Here is an 18,805-nt window from a genome sequence, read left to right on the forward strand (position 1 = left end):
TATACATGCTAATACATAATTGATTTATTAGAATATCATTTTAATATTTATTATCATTTAGTAATTTTTCGTGATATAAAATTAAGAACATTTTTATTTTATAATCATTAATTACTTATTATACTAATTTTTTTTAAAACTATTTTAAATGCATTAAAAAAAATATATTTGGGACATAAAGATGGGTCCCCAAAATTAATGTGTCTCGGGACCGTGTCTCCCCTTAATACAGGCTTGATACATCGTAACACAATAATACATCAATATGTACAACTTAATTTTTTGAACTTTGATCAATAATCATTATAAATCATAAATTTATATAAATATTGAGAACCACATTAAGTGACCAAAAGTTAATTAACAGACGTATCGTAGTACAATGCGTATACTTTCATTTGATTAATAAAATAATACTGAGTAATAAACATAACATTAATGTTTACCCATTTAAAATATTATCAGTATTACGTTCATTCATTCACATAACTATTTTCATAGTAAAAACAAAGCATAATATAGTTTTATATAATGACTATATTTTAATTACTGCAATGAGAGAACAGAACAATTTTGTAAAATTATATATTAAAAAATAATAATAATAATAATAATAATAACAGAACTATTGTAACAATAACAACTCATAGAAGTAAAAAATTTGTGATCAGTCATAAAAAAAAAATTTGGAGTGTAAGTTTTGGTAAGTAACATAATTTAGCACATTAATGTATTACAAGAACAATGAATTGTATCTAACTATTGGAAATATTACATTAAATAATAAATTATTGAAGTTTCAAAACTATTATTAGTTAAGCGGACAATCCCCAGATCATGTGTATAAATACCAACAAATATTAAGAAAAATAAGAATGTTTACCCATTACCAAAGATTTAAAATAAAAATAAAAGTTTAAGATTTAGTTATTTAAAATAAGACATGACCAGGAATACTGATTTTAAGCTGAGGCATTAACTAATTGATAACAATTGGGAGCCAGACATGACTCAATAGTAATTCTACAGTTGTTTTGTATATGGTTGCTGATTCGGGCACACAGAGGTTTTTTCTTGCACATACTACAGCGAGTCTGAAAAAACAATAATCAATGGATCAATTTTGAATAAACATGTAATATAATAAAGAATTTTCTTTTAACAAGAATATTATTGATTCCTTACAGCTTTAAGAGGAATGCCAAGTGTTACCCAGACATCAAGCATGTCCTCCACAAGCGTATCAATCATTTCTGGAGTATGGTGTGGTGTAGGTGCCAATCTTAATTTTTCTTGGCCAATTGGTACGGTGGGATAATTGATGGCTTGTACATAATGTCCTTTTTCTTGAAGTAGTATATCAGATATTTTTGAACATAAATTCGGATTTCCGATCTGAACAAAATATATGTCATGTATAAAATTAAATAATTATCATTAGTTTTTATTTAAACTAAAACCTTAATGGGTATGATATGAGATGGTGTTGACTCAACGGGTAACCCAGCAGCATATAATTTTTGACGGAGGTACGCAACATTTTCCTGATGTTTTTGTCTGAGACTTCTTCCTTCTGCTGATGCTAATACACTGACAGCTGTCCGAGCACCGGCTAAAACCATGGGTGGTAATGATGTGGTAAAAATAAAACCAGCAGCATAACTACGGATCATATCGATTAAATTGCTTGAAGCAGCAATATATCCTCCCACATTACCATAAGCTTTACCTAAAATAAAAATATAAAATAATAAGTTATACAATATGTACATTTTTTTTTACTGTCTTATTCGTATAATAACCCAATGTGCCAGATATAATGTCCATTTGATTCATTAGACCCCGCAGTTCACCAACACCAGCACCATGATCTCCGTACAAACCAACAGCATGAACTTCGTCTACATAAGTCAACGCTCCATACTTATGAGATATCTAAAAACAGTTGAATAAGTTTATAATATTGTTATAAAATATAAATAATTTTTAAATTGACCATTGACAGTATTTATTTTTTACCTCGCAAAGCTCTTCGAGTGGACATATTGCACCAGTCATAGAGTGAACTGTTTCAAATGCAACTATCTTAGGTACAGCTTTATCAACGGACATTAATAGTTCTTCCAAATGTTGTGGATCATTGTGACGAAATATATGCTTGGGAGCCCCACAATTACGAATACCTTGTATCATTGATGCATGGTTACCAGAATCCGAAAATATATGTAAACCTAAATATTTAACAAATACAAAATTATTAGTTGATACCAACAATTTATTAAATATTCATTTATATCAATTGTTTATACCTGGTACCATTTTCCCCAATGTAAATAATGTTGAGTCATTTGCAACAAAACATGACGTAAACAATAAAGCCGCTTCTTTTTCATGGAGTACAGCCAAATCCTTTTCCAAATTCTCATGAAACATTGAATTACCGGATATATTACGTGTTCCTCCAGCACCTGACCCATATTTGTCTAAAGTTCGTCTAATAAAATAATTAATATCCAATTTTGAGTAATAATTAAAATTAAATCAATATATTATTAAGAATTGAGTAATAATAAACACATCTTACTGAACTGCACCCTTCACTTCTGGATGACAAGACATGCCCAGATAATCATTTGAACACCATACTGTAACTGGCTTTTCATGTCCTGTGTATTCAACCGCATATGGGAAATCCATAGCTAATCTATTCACTTTTTTAAAAATCCTATAAGAATGATCCACCTTCTTGCGCATAATTTGTTCATGGAAAAATTTTTCATAGTTGTAGATATTTTCTTAAAACAAAATAAAAACTAAAATTACTCATTTATTACAAGTCCATAAAATGGTGAAATAATTATGTATCTATCAATTCAAAGTATCACAATGTATACATAAGTACTAAATAAATGTGCCATGAATTATTTAATTAACAGCATAAAATATTAGTAATATTAATATTAATTTGGTACCTGTTTTAGATTTGGGTTCAATAACATCCTCTTGAATTTCTTTGCTAACTTCTTTGACTGCTTTTGCAGTACTTTCATTTTCTAGAAACGGGCACTTTTTTTTATTATCAATTTTTTCATTTATAACACCTACAGGGGATCCAACATTTATAAATCTAGACATAACTGGACACGAATGACCATATGTCTTAAGCAAGCCCGAAACATAGTTTTTGACATAAGTAGTTGGCAGTTTAGACATGAATGGGCACGCCATGATTCTGAACTAAAAAAATATATAAATAATAATTAGTATCTAACTATTGATGACTTAAATATTAATTACAAATTTAAATTACTTATATTTGTATTAAATATAAAATAATATTATTTTTAAACAGTATCTACTCATAAAAATAAATAAATAATCAATTCTTTTTGGAAATATATATTTTTATTTGGTTAAAATAAATACAGTGAAATTTGATTATAATGATTTTCAAGGAACGTAGAAAATCATATTGTTATACCCAAATTTAGTTATATCTCTGGATATATATAGAACAATGATTATACAATTTTAAAGTTTAAAATTAATTTTTTGAAATATTTTATAATATATTATTATTTGTTTATTTTATTCTATACCCATAAGTGTTTTCTTAGTGAGTTTTAGCTATTTAAAGTACTTAAAAATACTCATACCTCACTATAAAATTATAATACCAATAAAACCCAATGAAATGCCCTATATTATATTTTTATCTTTAAGTTTGATAATTGGTAAATTTAATTAATATTAAAATTAACAACATAAAATGGATTTTGGCTGAATGCAAATTTACATGTTACAGTACATGCTAATAGCTTCCTATTAAAACATAATTTATATTGTATAGAACCATTATTTTTAAATTAATAAATTTATTTTTTCGTCATACATATTATATGAAGAATAACAGTTACAGTGATATTATCTATATGAAATGTATAACATAATTAGGATTTATTAAAACAAATAATTAATTATAGTTACTATAGTTAAAATTACCCCATAATAAGATAGAAAAGCAACCAAATGTATTACTGGAAATCATTATACACAGAATATTGTAGTATGTAGCACAAAATTATAAGCTAATTTGTTTATACTTATAGAATTCATTAATGCTTTAAACGGTTAAAGAAGGTCCTTTAAAGTTTAAACCTATAGGTACATATTATAAATTAAATGTCTACAATACAAAATTTAAGTATGATATACATAAAAGAAAATTTAGATCAATATTAAGATTATAGTTACTGTAAAATAGTTAATAGCTACTTATACAATAGAAAAAGAAGTAAATAGAAAGTAAAACCATTACCCAATAAACTTATAACATAATTATTTATGCTCAATGGTTTATTAAAATACATTATGATTTTAAACAAGAAATTAGTTACAATTGTTCAACATTAGCAAAATGCATAAATTATATTAAAACTATAATCATATATTATTACTTATTAGCATCATAAATCATAAACTTTCTAATAGTAAAAAAACCTGTTATGAAAAAAACATCAAGGATCAACAAATACTTTGGTAATATTAAATTAAATGTTACCTATGGTAAACAAAATATAATATAATATTCACCAATAAGTAAATTATAATATTAACATATTAGCCAAGAATACCAAATTAATGGATTGTTGAATAATATATCATTCAATGTCAAACATTGAATTATATTATAATTAGTTAACCTTCAATCTAAGTGTAATAATATAAAATATTTATATATTAGAATAATAATTAAAATATTAGAATAAATTTCAAATATTTTTGTAATAATTATTCAATTGATTATTCCATTTTACTGGGTTACCATGTACAATAACCTTTAATTAGATCAAATAGTATAGAATTGTATTGGCCAGTGACAATACAATTTAAAAAAACAACAATTTTAACGGGCACAAGGTTAACCGGGTCACCTTTCACCCTAACCATATCAGAGTAAAATAATGATCGCAAAGAACCTTTTATTTTCACGTTTTTAAACTGTCGAGAAAAGGATTGCCTTGTGTTCATACTTTTATAAGACGTGTTAATGTGTCTGGCTACCACGACAACAGTCGGACCAGTAAATTAAAATCAATTCAAAAGCGATTTTTAGATGATTTTCCTTTTTTTTTTTTTTATGGACATCAGATGGGAAGACTAGTGTCAACAAGTAGTAAGGTTCGGGCAAGACGCTACAGTCAGCGGGCAGAGTGTATATATCATTATAAAGGTAATATCGCGCAATAGTCGGACCGACGATTTTCGTATCGGCACAGCGCCAGTGGACATTTGAGGTAGATTCACTAACCTTTTACACGGGGTAACACGTCCAAGTTGCTCTGCTCTCCACGGATATTCGGACCTGGTGCCTGACGTGTAGTCTGGGGACTGTGAGGTGAAAAGTGAGAGTCGGACAAACGGCGACCACCTCTGACGTCAGAGTGCGAAGAATTTCTCTCGCGTCAAACGTACGCCAGCGACTTGTCCGTCCGTCCGTCCGGTGTGAACGGGATGAGGTGATGATGAAAGTGTGCACTGGTCGCGATCACAGACGACTGACGGTGATAAAGCGTGTGCGTTAACACTACACTTTACAGTTATCACGGTCGTCGGGTGGCGGAGGAGGACTGGCAGTCAGTGTAGTGGTTGTGCGATCGTCGGCGGCCCCTCCACCACAGATATCGTACAACTATTATTGTTATCAACGACGGCGACCTCCACCGCCTGCCACGCCCTCCGCCGACGACGGTCGTCACACGAACGTCCGGCGCCGCCGTCGTATTCTTTTTTTTTTCACGATCTTTTTACTCGGTAATTTATTCACAGGCGTATGTGCGTGACTCGGGAAGGGGTGGGAGAAGCTAAACCGCTAAAAGCCCGACACGACGTCCGCAACTGATTGAAAACCACTCAACAGCTTTTCTGACTAAATGTGTATGCGGTATAATATTATATAATATTATTGCTAACTTTGTATAACTTTAGTTACGTGAGTACTTTCAATTTTAAAAATACCTATTGTGTTCTATGTAGTAACGTAACAAATATTTAGCCAGTGGTTGACCAGGACCTGATTTGGGCATTTTGTGGCTTTAGGCAAAATAAAAAATTTGGCCCCTTGTCAACAGTCGTAGCGTATAATATAGTCCCTTCCCTTCCACACATGAGTTGTACAAAACAAATCAATTTACTTACACATTTTCTCAAGCAAAATTACAATGTTATAGTTTTTTTACATTTTTTTAAAATATTATATTTTGTATGATGAAAATTGTATTGTACATAACAAAAAAGGTTCATACAAATCAGACATTCAGAATTTCAGGCCCCCCTAATAACGAGGGACAGGCAGTTGCCTATCCTATCTAAGCCTAATGTTGAATAATAAATATAGCCCCGCAGTGGTTCGGGTCCAAATCCTATTTCAAATGTTTTGAAATAATAAACAATATTGTACTTGTAAATTCTAATCAAAATAATATCAGTTTTAGTTCGTTTTAATTTATATCTGATAGACGCAACTAAACGATCGACAATGTAGTGATGCTGTCATGCCGGCTTAACGTATTTAAGCTTTGTTTCTCAGTTTTTGTACATATTTTTTTATTGAATCCATTTTTAAATTTTAATTATTTTGTGAAGAGTAGTGTTGTATGAATTTTATCATAATATTATAATTATAGTCGTATTTATAAACTAGGTTGGTAGGTAATAAAACTAAATTTGAAAACAAAAAATATTCGAAAAATGTTTTGTCCATACATCCTATTCCTATGACATCACGTAATTGAGTGTTTAAGTGTTATATTCTCATATCTCATAGGCACTTAAAGTAAAATACTAAATAACGTTAATTGCAAGAGTACGAGCTACTGGGCTAGTATAATTACTTTCCTTGTCATTAACTTATTAAATATATATCATCCAATATTAATTATTATTGAATATTGATGTAATTAATAAACAATTTGTGTAAATAAGCACGGTCTATGGTGGTGGGTAAAACCAAGTATTTTGATTTAATAATGTAATATTAATTACCTACTAATCCATTTATATTTTATACATGTATGTAAGGGTATTAAATTAACGAATTTAAAAATATTTAAATTTAATGGTCTCATCGTATTTCTATATAATATTCATATTGTAGTGTTATATATGAGTAAAGTTGATAACTATGTGAGGACGACTTTATATTTCCCATACCTTATTTTGTTAACGATAAATGTTAAGACTCCTCCACCATCACAAAGGACTAGTTATGCATATGATACTTTAAATTTACTGTATTAAGATACATTTTAATATACTATACAATACGACTATAGGATGTTGGCATTTTAAACAATCTAATTCTTCTTAGATGATGTAATATTTAATTTTTTTAATTATTATAATAATATACATTTGTACAATATTGTAAAATTTTAAATAATTTGGTAAATACCGTAAAACAGCAAAAATATAAATTCATAGTATAATTAGTATAATTTTATAGATATTATCTTAAAATAAATAAAAAAATTCATTGCATGTAGGAAAGTTCATAATAATATAATTTACGTTAAAGTAAAAGGAATGTTGTACTAGTTTTACAATATTTAGAAATAAAATGAAAAGTTTTTATGAATTTCTAACTATAAAATAGTTTGTAATTTTTTTCGCGATTTTGATCAATTTTGTGAAAATTCTAACTTCAAATGCATATTGAAATAAATTGTGCCTAAATATTTTTAATATTCTCACATATTCTTATGAAAATATAAGAACAGTTTATATGATTATATGGATTTGTGTATTCAATTTTCAAGATTCTTAACCAAGCGAATAATTTTTAATTGCCAGTTATAAGAATAAAACTAAAAAATATCGGAAATTTACTATGTCTATATAAATAGCTCAAATGAATTAATGATTTTGACGATTTTATCATATAATAAAAATTATAATATATGCATTTTATGTAAATTTCAAGTATTTACTTGGTTATTCACAACAAAAAAAATCTTTTGGAAAGAAATAGTTATTATACGGGTATATATCCAATGTTATAAGAGTTTAAACTTCAAATGCTCATACAATTACAATTATTTATAAAAAGCTCGAAAAAAGTCAACATTTTTGAAAATTATACCATATATATTATATATAGATAAATGATATAAAATTTGTGAAAGTGTCAAGTTTCTGTAGTTGTTTGTTTTAAATTATAACAAAATAAAGAAACTATTTTAGTCAAAACTTCTCGGTTTTCTTAGCAGATTTTTTTTAGTGTGTGTTGGCTTAGCTGACTGATAAATTGTTGTTCCACATATAATTTATAGTTTGGTCAGTTTGAAGCAATACATTGCCTATGTTATTTATTGCTTATACTGGTGATTGATTATTTTAAACAGATACTTACTGAACTAGTTAGCCTGGTACCTCTATTTATGAAACATACATTTAAAAAAGCAATAATTAAGTACAATTTACCAAATTATTTACCAAATTTATAAAAAAATTAATCTAAAAAAGTATTAATTTTTATTTATTGCTTTTTGTTGTTGATCGTTCAATTTTATGTAAAGCCGAAAAAAGTTCACCCTCTTGTTCATTTTCAATAAACTACCTCAGTTCATTATAATATATGTATGGCCTGTGATTAGTGTGATTGTGCAAACGTCAGATGAATGACATATGTTACAGTTGTTGCAGGTTTTCAAATATTCGATACCTTTAATACTGAGTACCTACCTATGCGTTTTTTGTATTTCATAACTCATTCACTATAATATTACGGTACTTACTTTATTTACTACTTAATATTAATTAAATACAAATAAGATAATATTAATAAGCTGCGTATTTGATTAAAAACATATGATTGATGCTAAACATATACATTTGTTAATATATTTCCCAATTCCCTTCATACAAATCACAATATGTCAATACACATAATTAGAAATAATAAATATATTAAATAGTATAAGTCAATTGGAATGAATGATATGATAATTGACAATCCTCGTTTCATTTTTTTTAATCTCATTTAAAATAATAGCTATACACAATACAATATACACAATACGGTTTAGGATGAAATCAAATTATTTGACTTCATATCGATAACCTTATAATTATTAGTAATTTTTATTAAAGTATTATTTATGTAATAGCCAATTGGTTATAATGTCCACATGTTCAATAAAAAAAAGATTGCATAATTTATTTCTCAAAAAAAATAAATAAATAAATAAATAAATAATAAAAATCTTAGTAAGATTGGTATAAACTCCAATTTAGCCATTTAAATTATAAAATAAAATGATTAAGGTTTGCAATTATGCAATAATACTTATGTGATTTATCATTAAGAATATGAATAAAACGAGATGAAATATGACATCTCGTATAAACATATTATTTAATATGTTATGTATTATAAAATAAGGTTTCAATCTTCAGAATACAGAATACAGAATGTAAAATTAAGTACACACCCAGATTCAGTAGGTATTTATACTACTACAGTATTAGGTACATGTAAATCCACCTCGTTAAAAATAATTCATTAAAATTGTATGTTATAATATTTATGATTTAATACGATGTAAAATTCAAAATGTATGTCTTAAATGATTGAATATTTGATACAAGGTTCTTTACAAGTTTGTCATCTAAAAAAATTGAAAACTCATAAACACAATAATTATTCTATAAAGAAATCTGGAAATTCTATCTGGAATTCTGAAGTTTTATTTTTGATTAAATTGAATTAAAAAATGTTTATCTTAGGGATTTGAAAATTTTCGTTATTATACACATATCATTATTGTCTATAGTCTATACATAATTCAATTTTTTATGGGAAAACACAACTCCTCTATTACTCAACCCGTATAGCGTTGCAAAAAATACATCCGGACGACTACGTGTCGGCACTATAACGACCCGCGTTATACTAATTGTAATAATATTGATTAATATAAAAATGGTAATAGGTATTATATTATCGTATATTGATGAAAAAAATATATTTAAGTTGTTCTCGTAAAAAAGATTTTTTACTCATGAGAATTATCAAGAGAAAATATTGTTTATGAAATCAAAACCAAAAATAAATTCAAATGAGTTACAAAATAATATTTTTTATTTTATTATAAGACATTAAAACTTATTCACATTATATTTTACAGAAACATTAATCAACATAGAAGAGAACTAAGAGAAGATTAAGTGGAATCACACGAATGACACGAAGAGAAGACAATTTATTGACAAAACTTAAACATTTAAAATGTAGGAAAATTGTTTTCCTTTTCTATTTTATTTCTTATTTTTTCTTATAACTTACATAAAGAGATCTCTATTCCAGTTTCTTTTAAAGTGATGGTGAATTTTCGTGGTTATGTAAAGGACATTTTTAACGAAAGGGTTTGTATACGACTATGAGTACTGGTCTAATGATTGATTTATACTTGAATAGTTAATTATTAAAACAAATGTTAGATTTTAATGTAGGTCGAAGTAGGTGGAGGCGAAAGTTAAGTTGTTTTCGTTATTGTTTAATGTGATTTGATGATGTTAACCTTTTATCCAGAGTGATACCAATAAATACTAAGGCATTTTGTAAATTGATGAAGTAGAATTTTTTTGTTGTTAAATACAAGGGACATTCCTTTTTCTTAAGAGAGAAAAAAATAATTGTATATTTTATCAATCGCCCTGTAGTTTGTAGAAAACACGCTGTATACATCAAAAAATATTTTATGATAGACCGTTTTATATTAGTAATAAACTAATAACTAACTGCTGGTGGATCTTGGTGAATCTCGAATTGAATTTGTATTTCGTAGTAAGGTTTGGCGATAACGTTTCGTACAATGAATATAGTCTACTCTATGAGAACGATTCTAAATCTCCGGTCGCGACCCAAATTAGGGTCACAGAGGTTTCGTATACCTAAAGTGGTTTGCTATTCACGAGTGCATAATTTACATTAGTATGTTTTCGACGTGATTTTTAATGTATATATAAAATTAAAATAATTAAATACCTAATTAAAACGATCGAAGATGAAAATCATTATGAATATTATATTTATATATTATACATCGATATATATTATAATAATATAATATGCGTATTATAATTGTTATAGGTACTTGTAAGCTAGACAATTTTAACACACCTCTCTTCCTTCCACCTATTAAAGATATTATGGTCTTTCTCATCAGAACAATAAATTAATATCGATTATAACGATTTGGCTATAGAACGAAAAGTCTGCCAGTTATGGCACAGAAATAAAATAAAAAGAACGACATCGCCTCACCTTGGTGTGAATATTTATATGTATATGAGTTTTCCTTATTGTTTTCGTTTTCAGGTTAAAGTACACACATTTAAACAACAATTATAAACATTTCAAAATGAAACTATCTAACTATACCCCGAAAGCTTTAAGTGATTATTGAGATGTTGGTTTGTCGACGATTAACAAACAAGAAAACATGAAATGAAAGTTGAATTTAAAATCAATTCTTTCTCGAATTGTTTGAAATGAAAATGATAAACTAGAATTTGTACGTAAAATTGGTCAACATTTAAATATGTAATATAATACTTATCTATATAGGTAAATATTTTAAAAATCAATATTTTATTATTATTCAAATAAATTATTTTTAACTGTAAACTAGTACACATTGTTATTTATATTTTTTAATTTTTTACACTCAATCTTTCGTAGGTACACAACAAAATTACAATACAATATTATGATCATTTGAAAAGTTTACATTCAAAAAATAACCTTAGGATAGATCATATTCGAACATTTTAAACTAGTAACTCTACCCCTAATTAGACGTTTATAAATAGGTACATATTATTACGAATAATATACGAAAAACTATTTTTATTAAGTTTTCACTAATCAAATGCACATTAGTTATGAATTTGGTTTTATTTTTCTAACTTCCCTAAGAGCTAAGGCGTCTTTATTTAAGCAACCAAAGGTTATATAAAATATAAATACAATATGATATACTGAGCGTAAACAACTTAAAATGTGTAAATGAAGTGACCTGCTGCAATCTACTCAGACGAAAGGATATTGAATAGGGTCAGTATGGTTATCAGTATTTGTATGAAAATTATAAATTGGAAATATTAATGTGTTACAAATGGAAAGCAATAAATAATAAGTACCATAAATGTTTTAAAGTAGATATTAAGCTATGTAGGCACTTGTGTGGAAATAAAACGTCCGATATCGTATAACACTAGGTAGAGGTCACTATTACACTATAATACTTTATTGTAGTACTTACCACTGAGCAACACTCTATATAAGTCTATAGTTGTTGTGTAGCTTACACAAGGATACAAAATTGAATATAATATATTTATACATTTATGAAAAAAAAATTTTAGCCTCTAGATTTATCAATATTAAATTTGTTTTACTATTCCTAATTATTTTTTAAATTAATGAGAATTTTGGTATTTGACCTCCTAAAAATACAAAATAGTTCCCTTTGCTTACAAAAACCACTTTTTGAAGTTGAAAATTGAAGCATATTTTCTATTATAAAACGTGCACACAAAAACAAAATAAAAAACATACAACATTGTTGAATCATCGCGCCACTCAGAATTGAATACCAAATACACACATATATATAACTAAAAATGTATTTATGCTATAGTTATAATAATTATTATTTTAAATGTTGTGATTGTGTGGTGACTTCTAAATCCTAAGCATAAGCTACCTATCAATTACAATATTTTAAATTTTACAGAAATTTCAACGGATTTAAGGGGAAGGCCCTAGTCCCCCTTTTAACAGTTATAGTATGTACTCGTATGTAAATATAAACCCTAAAATCAAATCCCAAATATTGTTTTTACAAAATTATATGATATAAAAGATTTTGGGCCCCTCTAAAAAACAAAAAATCTTAGATCCGCCAGTGCCCACTGGAAATTATAATATATAGATAAAGAATTACCGAATTACGAATGTAAGTAATAATAATAAGTAATAAATAATAACTAAAAATTAAAAAAAAAGTAAAGTTTTAATTTAAATAATTCAAAAAAGTAGTTACTAAATATAAATATGTCATAATAGTTTATTATATTCTAATACATTCTTTAAATATTACCTAATAATGTATTGATACTTACATATTTACTTAGTACATATTATATACTTACGTTAAATAATAAATTTAGAGCCGTAACTAGAGTGAGGCGATCGAGGCGTTTGCCTTGGACGCCTGATGCTGGGGGCGTAAAGATATTAATAATGATTAATTTAAGAAAAATATTATTAACAATATAAGATTTGGCTAAAAATTGTATTTCTTGTTTTGCTCGAAATCTAATTAGTAAATTTCAGATTTTTCCAAATCTTATTAAGAAATATTAAAAATTGCAAAAGTGTCACCCCCACCAGCCGGGTGACGGATTTGACGTCGTACTAAAGTTCTGCCTCAGGAATAAAAAATAGCTAGGTACAGCTATGGCACTTAAATTCATTTTTATTTTATTACCTAGGTACTAGATGGATATATAATACAATTTCCTAAAAACTAAAAAAAAGCAATTTAAAAATGACCAAAAAAGTCTACTTAAATAAGCGAAAAAAATTTAATTTAAATATAATATAATTGTATTCCATACAATTTATAAATATAATACTCGATAAACGTTAGATTCGATAAGCGTGTATGATCAGTATATTGGTGTATCGTGTATGTGTGTAAAATCACTTGTAATATAAGTTATACAATTATAATAGTTACACCATACACGTATTATAATTTAAACACGTGAACAGTATAACTGTATCAGTATATTACTTTTTTATACGAATTTATTTTTAAAAATGTTCCACATTGCACAAAAACTACAAAAAATGTTCCATAACATGAAAAATGACATGAAAATATAAAAAAATAACGTTAAAAACGAAAAAATGAATTTGTAGCTATAAATACCTTATAAAATGCAAAATAAAATTAGTATACTGAACTATATTCTGAATTAAAGAAGCATGGAACTAATTATTAGCTAAGATAGAATTTTATAATAACAAAGAAATAAAAAGGAAAAGTCATCAACATTCTATCTCTATTTATGATTAATCATCAAACCAATAATGAACATTAAATTAATATTGATATTGGTCTATAATTAAAGAAGATAATTTTCATTACCTAATCTTTGTTCGAGCTTTTTTTCAGAGATGTTTTAGATATTTAATTAAACTCATTTAAACATTTTTAAATTGTTTATATAATTTTTCGAAATTAAAAATAAAATCGCATGACAAAAAAAGAGAATTTTGCCATATTTTATTTTATGTAAAATATATTTATCTATGATCAGGATGATCGCTGACCGCTGTAATTTATAAAATAGGAAACTATGTTTTTAAGGTGGAATTTGCAGTGTGATTTCTTTTCAAATGTAAATTTAAATTAATTATACGCGCGCATATACACTTATTATTTATACCCACCTATTACATAAATTAATTTTAAATTATGATTATTAAGCATTTGTGTTGAAAACTTTTACGAGTATCTACAGTATATTTTACTTCATACCATATTTAACGTATCTGTATAAGTAAAAAAAATATAATTATTTACCTATGTATCAAATTTTTCTAAATAATTTTTTAAATAAATAAAATAATAAATATGCAAGTTTTAAAATAAAATAAAAAATTACGTACTGTTGTATAGTAGTTTATAGTCTATACATTTTCATTGATTGCTGATTGCTGATTGCTTAATTCCTTCATAGCTAATTCGTTATCAATACATTATATCGATTATCGTACATATAAAATTATGTAACTATAGATAAAAATTGTTAATTTATAAATTAGTATAAGATAAGTTTATTTAATATTATCACTATGTCTTTATACTATATTTAATACTTAATTATACAATTTTGTTAGTTCAACCTTCAACATATTACCTATATAGGTATAAAATAATATTGCTCTTTGTAATTAATTGTATCATAATGCTTCAAGTACCTAATACAAACCATAATACGATATCCTCAGTAAAATAATAATTCAATTTAAATTTTTTTACCTACCTACCAAATATTATACCAATATACAATATGTCTACATAATATTTATTATTGATACAATCATTTTAACAGAGAAATTATGAATTGGTTGACTTAAAACTTCCACATTTGTATGTAGTATATGTACAGCATGTAAAATCTACACATCAAAATAATTATTAAATTAAAATCTATTTGTAAAAATTTAAAAATTGTGTGATATTGTTATATTTACAAATATTATAATATTCTATACCTACGAAAATATAATCTTTAACCTCTAAAATGTAGAATTTTAAGCAAACTATGATTATACTTTAAGAATTCTATGTTATACGAATCCTAAGAATATATATATATATCTTATGTTTAACTGAATAGTGATTATAGACACTATGAGCAAATATACTAAATTATAAAATTCAGACTTCTAGCCTTATTTACATTAGGACGGTCCACTACGTACGATTAAAGAAATTTGTGTTGTAAATAATAATTATTTCTTTACATTTTAATACCTATAATAATATTTATTTAAACCAGAATAAATAAAACCTGCAATTGTAAATGTATTATGAATATTTATAAAATACAATTGCGTTATAAAGTTAAAATAATTATTTTTCTACATACTATAAATCAATTTTAATTTTATTTTGACTTTAAATAATTGGCAGTTTATCTAACACATTCTAGATTAATAAACATTTGTGAATTTATTTATAAATACTAAAATACCTCTTAAAGAGTTTTCCAATAGTATTATCTTTTGTCTTAAACTCAAACCTTTTTAAAATACACTTTTAATTTTAAAATTACAATGCTAAACAGCATATTTTTATATTGAATGTTTTACCTTTCTGAATTTTATATTAAATGAAATATTTTAAAGTGACGAATGTATGATCCTTTTGTAGATTAATTTTGTATCTATAATAATAAAAATTATAAGATATTAAAAAAACAAAATGTTTACCTACACATTTTTAAAGTTTTTATAGCCATAATGGTAGGGGACTTGTGACAAATTCAAGGATATAATATGCATCTGAATGAAATATAATAACATGTGTGAAATTTAATAACCGACATTAAAGCCATCGGTTATGAATATATGTTAGGTATGAGTCAACTTAAAAGTTATAACTTATAAACATATACCTAACCATTTCTGAATAAACTGAATAATGAATAAATGAACGAATGTCATACATGTTTATATACATTTTTACGATCCACGTATATAAAAAAAAAAAACAATAATATTTAAGATAATATTGTAATTAATTATAGGTAATTAACTGGTTTCTATTATTTTGGTTTCCAAATCATTAACTATGCCCACGTACTCAGAAATATTTGACTTGAATATTTTGTCATTAAATTTGTTTGTAAAATGTTTCCCATCCTGGGGAAAGTGAGCACATTTCTAAAGAGGCACAAGATAGTCATCAAATACAATTTGTATTTATTAAAATATTTGAATTTTACACGAATGGAAAAAAATCAATAAATTAATAGCGACTGATGGTTACTTGATTTCCAAAAATATGTAATAATAATAAAGCTAGACCGGGATTTTTGTAGAATGTCATTTTTTTTCCAACGCTTTAAAACTAAAACGTATCTCCGTAAATGGAATGTATATTTTAGGAAATTCTATTTATTTTATACCTTATTAGCATTTTGTGTATTTTGATAAATCAAATTGTTTACACTTTTCATTATTAAATTAATGTAAACTGTAGAAAAAAATGTTATTGCAGTTGTAATAAAAACGATTGTATCAGTAGAGGTACCTACATATGATCGAATAGTGTCGATCAAGTAGTAGATATATAATAATTGTCGACCACTGTTTTCATATTAAAAAATAATTAGAAAGGCGATAATAAATAACAATAATAGATACTTCTATTTTAGAGTCCTCTAAAAAAAAAAAAAATGGAATAATTTAACTGCACGTTCCCTTCGCGTTTGAACTAATTGCAATATTATGATATGCGTATACACTTAACATGAAAGATATTTTTATTTAATAAAGTGAATATACCAATAAGTAATAAGCTAATTAGATACCAATATGAATTATTTGTTTATATTTACTAAAAAAGTTAGATAAAAGATTCGATAAAATAAGAAGAATAGGTTTTATTTTCTATTTAGATTATTTAAAAATGAACACAGGTAAGCTTATCTGCTTATATATATAACTCATTTAACAATAATTTCTAATAATTGTATATAAATAATAAGTTAATAACTAATAAGAACATTAACACGATAATTTTTATTTTATGTATTATCATAGGACATAGACTATATATTGTCATGGGCTATTTCCTTAGTACCTTAATAGGTAAGAAACAACTTGTTCAAGCTTTAATTTAGATATATAAACATTTTCAAAAAAATTGTCTTCTGAATAATTTGAAATAAAAGGGGTTTTTCATTTTAAAACAGAAGTTCTATTACCACAGAACACCTCAATAAATATTAAATAGTATAAAAAAATCTCAAGTATTTAGAAATATGATCTATATAAAATCTAGTATTTAATAAACAAATATGGTAAATAATAGATAAGGTATATATACTGCAGTTTCAAAAATAGGATTTTAAATAACTGCATTATTAAAGATAAAAAGGGTGACGAGTTATCATACTGTGTGAATCACCTCATATATATTATCAAATTTACACTAAATATTATACTAATATTTTGCAAAATTTTTAATCATGTTCAACACTCTATTTGACACCATATAGCGATTTACCAGAAATGTTTTTAAAACGCCAGCTGCTCAATTGTAAATTAAAAACTATATGACATCACAGCGAGATGAATATATACCTAAGCAAATTATATATTGTAATTTATTCATGTTAGCCATGTCTACAATTGGCAGGTCTTTTGTAGTAAATAACAGTGTTATTAAATTATTATTATTATTTATTAGTTTAAAATATATTTTGAAGTTTTAACAAATGAAAAATATTCACAAATAAACATATTAACTAAAAAAAAACTTTTTAAACAAAATCATCTTTTAAATATTTTCACCGCGAAAAATTAATTGAAACATTGTGTTGTAGCAGAAACTTTGCGTAAAATTAAACCTTGCTGATACATGCCTATTTGTTGACTATAAATAATAACATTAATAACTAATAAACAATAAGTTACTAGTATAATTATTATACTTATTAATTATATGGTAGTATGGACTATGGACTATGGTTGGAATTTAGTGTACAGCAATTATTTTTATAAAGTATAGCATACACCAATGACATTTTTTTCTAACTTAATAACTATTTAAAGTTGCAACAAATTTTTTCCTCAATAATCAACAATTATTTGCCTATAGTATCTTTATAAAAAATATTCATAAAAAAAGTTCAAGTAATAATTTATTGTAATAGAAGTATTATTATGATTTCAAAATAAAAATTGCGCCCTTAGTTAAATTAAAGCTAATTAATATGTGTAATATCAATTAACAGTAATTGACTGATAACTAATAACTATGATGACTACTGTACTAGATGTAATAGATACATACATAAAATAAATGAGGGAACAGGTTTTTTTTTATAAAAATAAGATAAAATAAGTATCAACTTCAAATGTTGTAAAAAAATCCTAAATTAAGTGCGTGAAAGTATCTAAAAAAAATTAAAAAATTAGTTGAAGTACTTATTA

The 18,805-nt window shown here is 25.7% G+C and overlaps 1 protein-coding gene and 1 long non-coding RNA gene across 3 annotated transcripts; one reads left to right on the forward strand and one right to left on the reverse strand.

Annotated features, from left to right (window-relative positions):
* Positions 1–519: 519 nt before the first annotated feature.
* Positions 520–5,623, reverse strand: LOC132924656 (5-aminolevulinate synthase, erythroid-specific, mitochondrial). Its single transcript, XM_060989087.1, has 9 exons — positions 5,312–5,623; positions 2,973–3,237; positions 2,585–2,795; positions 2,310–2,494; positions 2,020–2,231; positions 1,803–1,935; positions 1,461–1,729; positions 1,186–1,395; positions 520–1,094 (listed from the first exon to the last, which is right to left on the reverse strand). Exons 2-9 carry the CDS (start codon positions 3,226–3,228, stop codon positions 963–965), a joined length of 1,608 nt encoding a protein of 535 aa, XP_060845070.1. The 5' UTR covers positions 3,229–3,237; positions 5,312–5,623; the 3' UTR covers positions 520–962.
* A 136-nt stretch (positions 5,624–5,759) lies between these two features.
* LOC132924657 (uncharacterized) lies at positions 5,760–10,695 on the forward strand. Of its 2 annotated transcripts, none has more exons than XR_009661357.1 (2): positions 5,760–5,992; positions 10,188–10,695. It is a non-coding gene; the product is annotated as an uncharacterized LOC132924657 (long non-coding RNA). The 2 variants fall into 2 exon arrangements; XR_009661358.1 differs by having other exon boundaries at positions 5,760–5,937.
* The last annotated feature ends 8,110 nt before the right edge of the window (positions 10,696–18,805 follow it).

Source organism: Rhopalosiphum padi, chromosome 3 (assembly GCF_020882245.1).
Source record: "Rhopalosiphum padi isolate XX-2018 chromosome 3, ASM2088224v1, whole genome shotgun sequence".
In the NCBI taxonomy this organism is placed as follows: domain Eukaryota; kingdom Metazoa; phylum Arthropoda; class Insecta; order Hemiptera; family Aphididae; genus Rhopalosiphum; species Rhopalosiphum padi.

Excerpts from the sequence above, each read along its gene's own strand:
- LOC132924656 (XM_060989087.1), bottom strand. The coding sequence starts at position 3,228 with ATGGCGTGCCCATTCATGTCTAAACTGCCAACTACTTATGTCAAAAAC. Across the intron at positions 1,730-1,802 it reads CATTATATCTGGCACATTGG|GTAAAGCTTATGGTAATGTG; the intron begins GTTATTATACGA and ends TTTTTATTTTAG. Across the intron at positions 1,396-1,460 it reads CTCATATCATACCCATTAAG|ATCGGAAATCCGAATTTATG; the intron begins GTTTTAGTTTAA and ends TATTTTGTTCAG.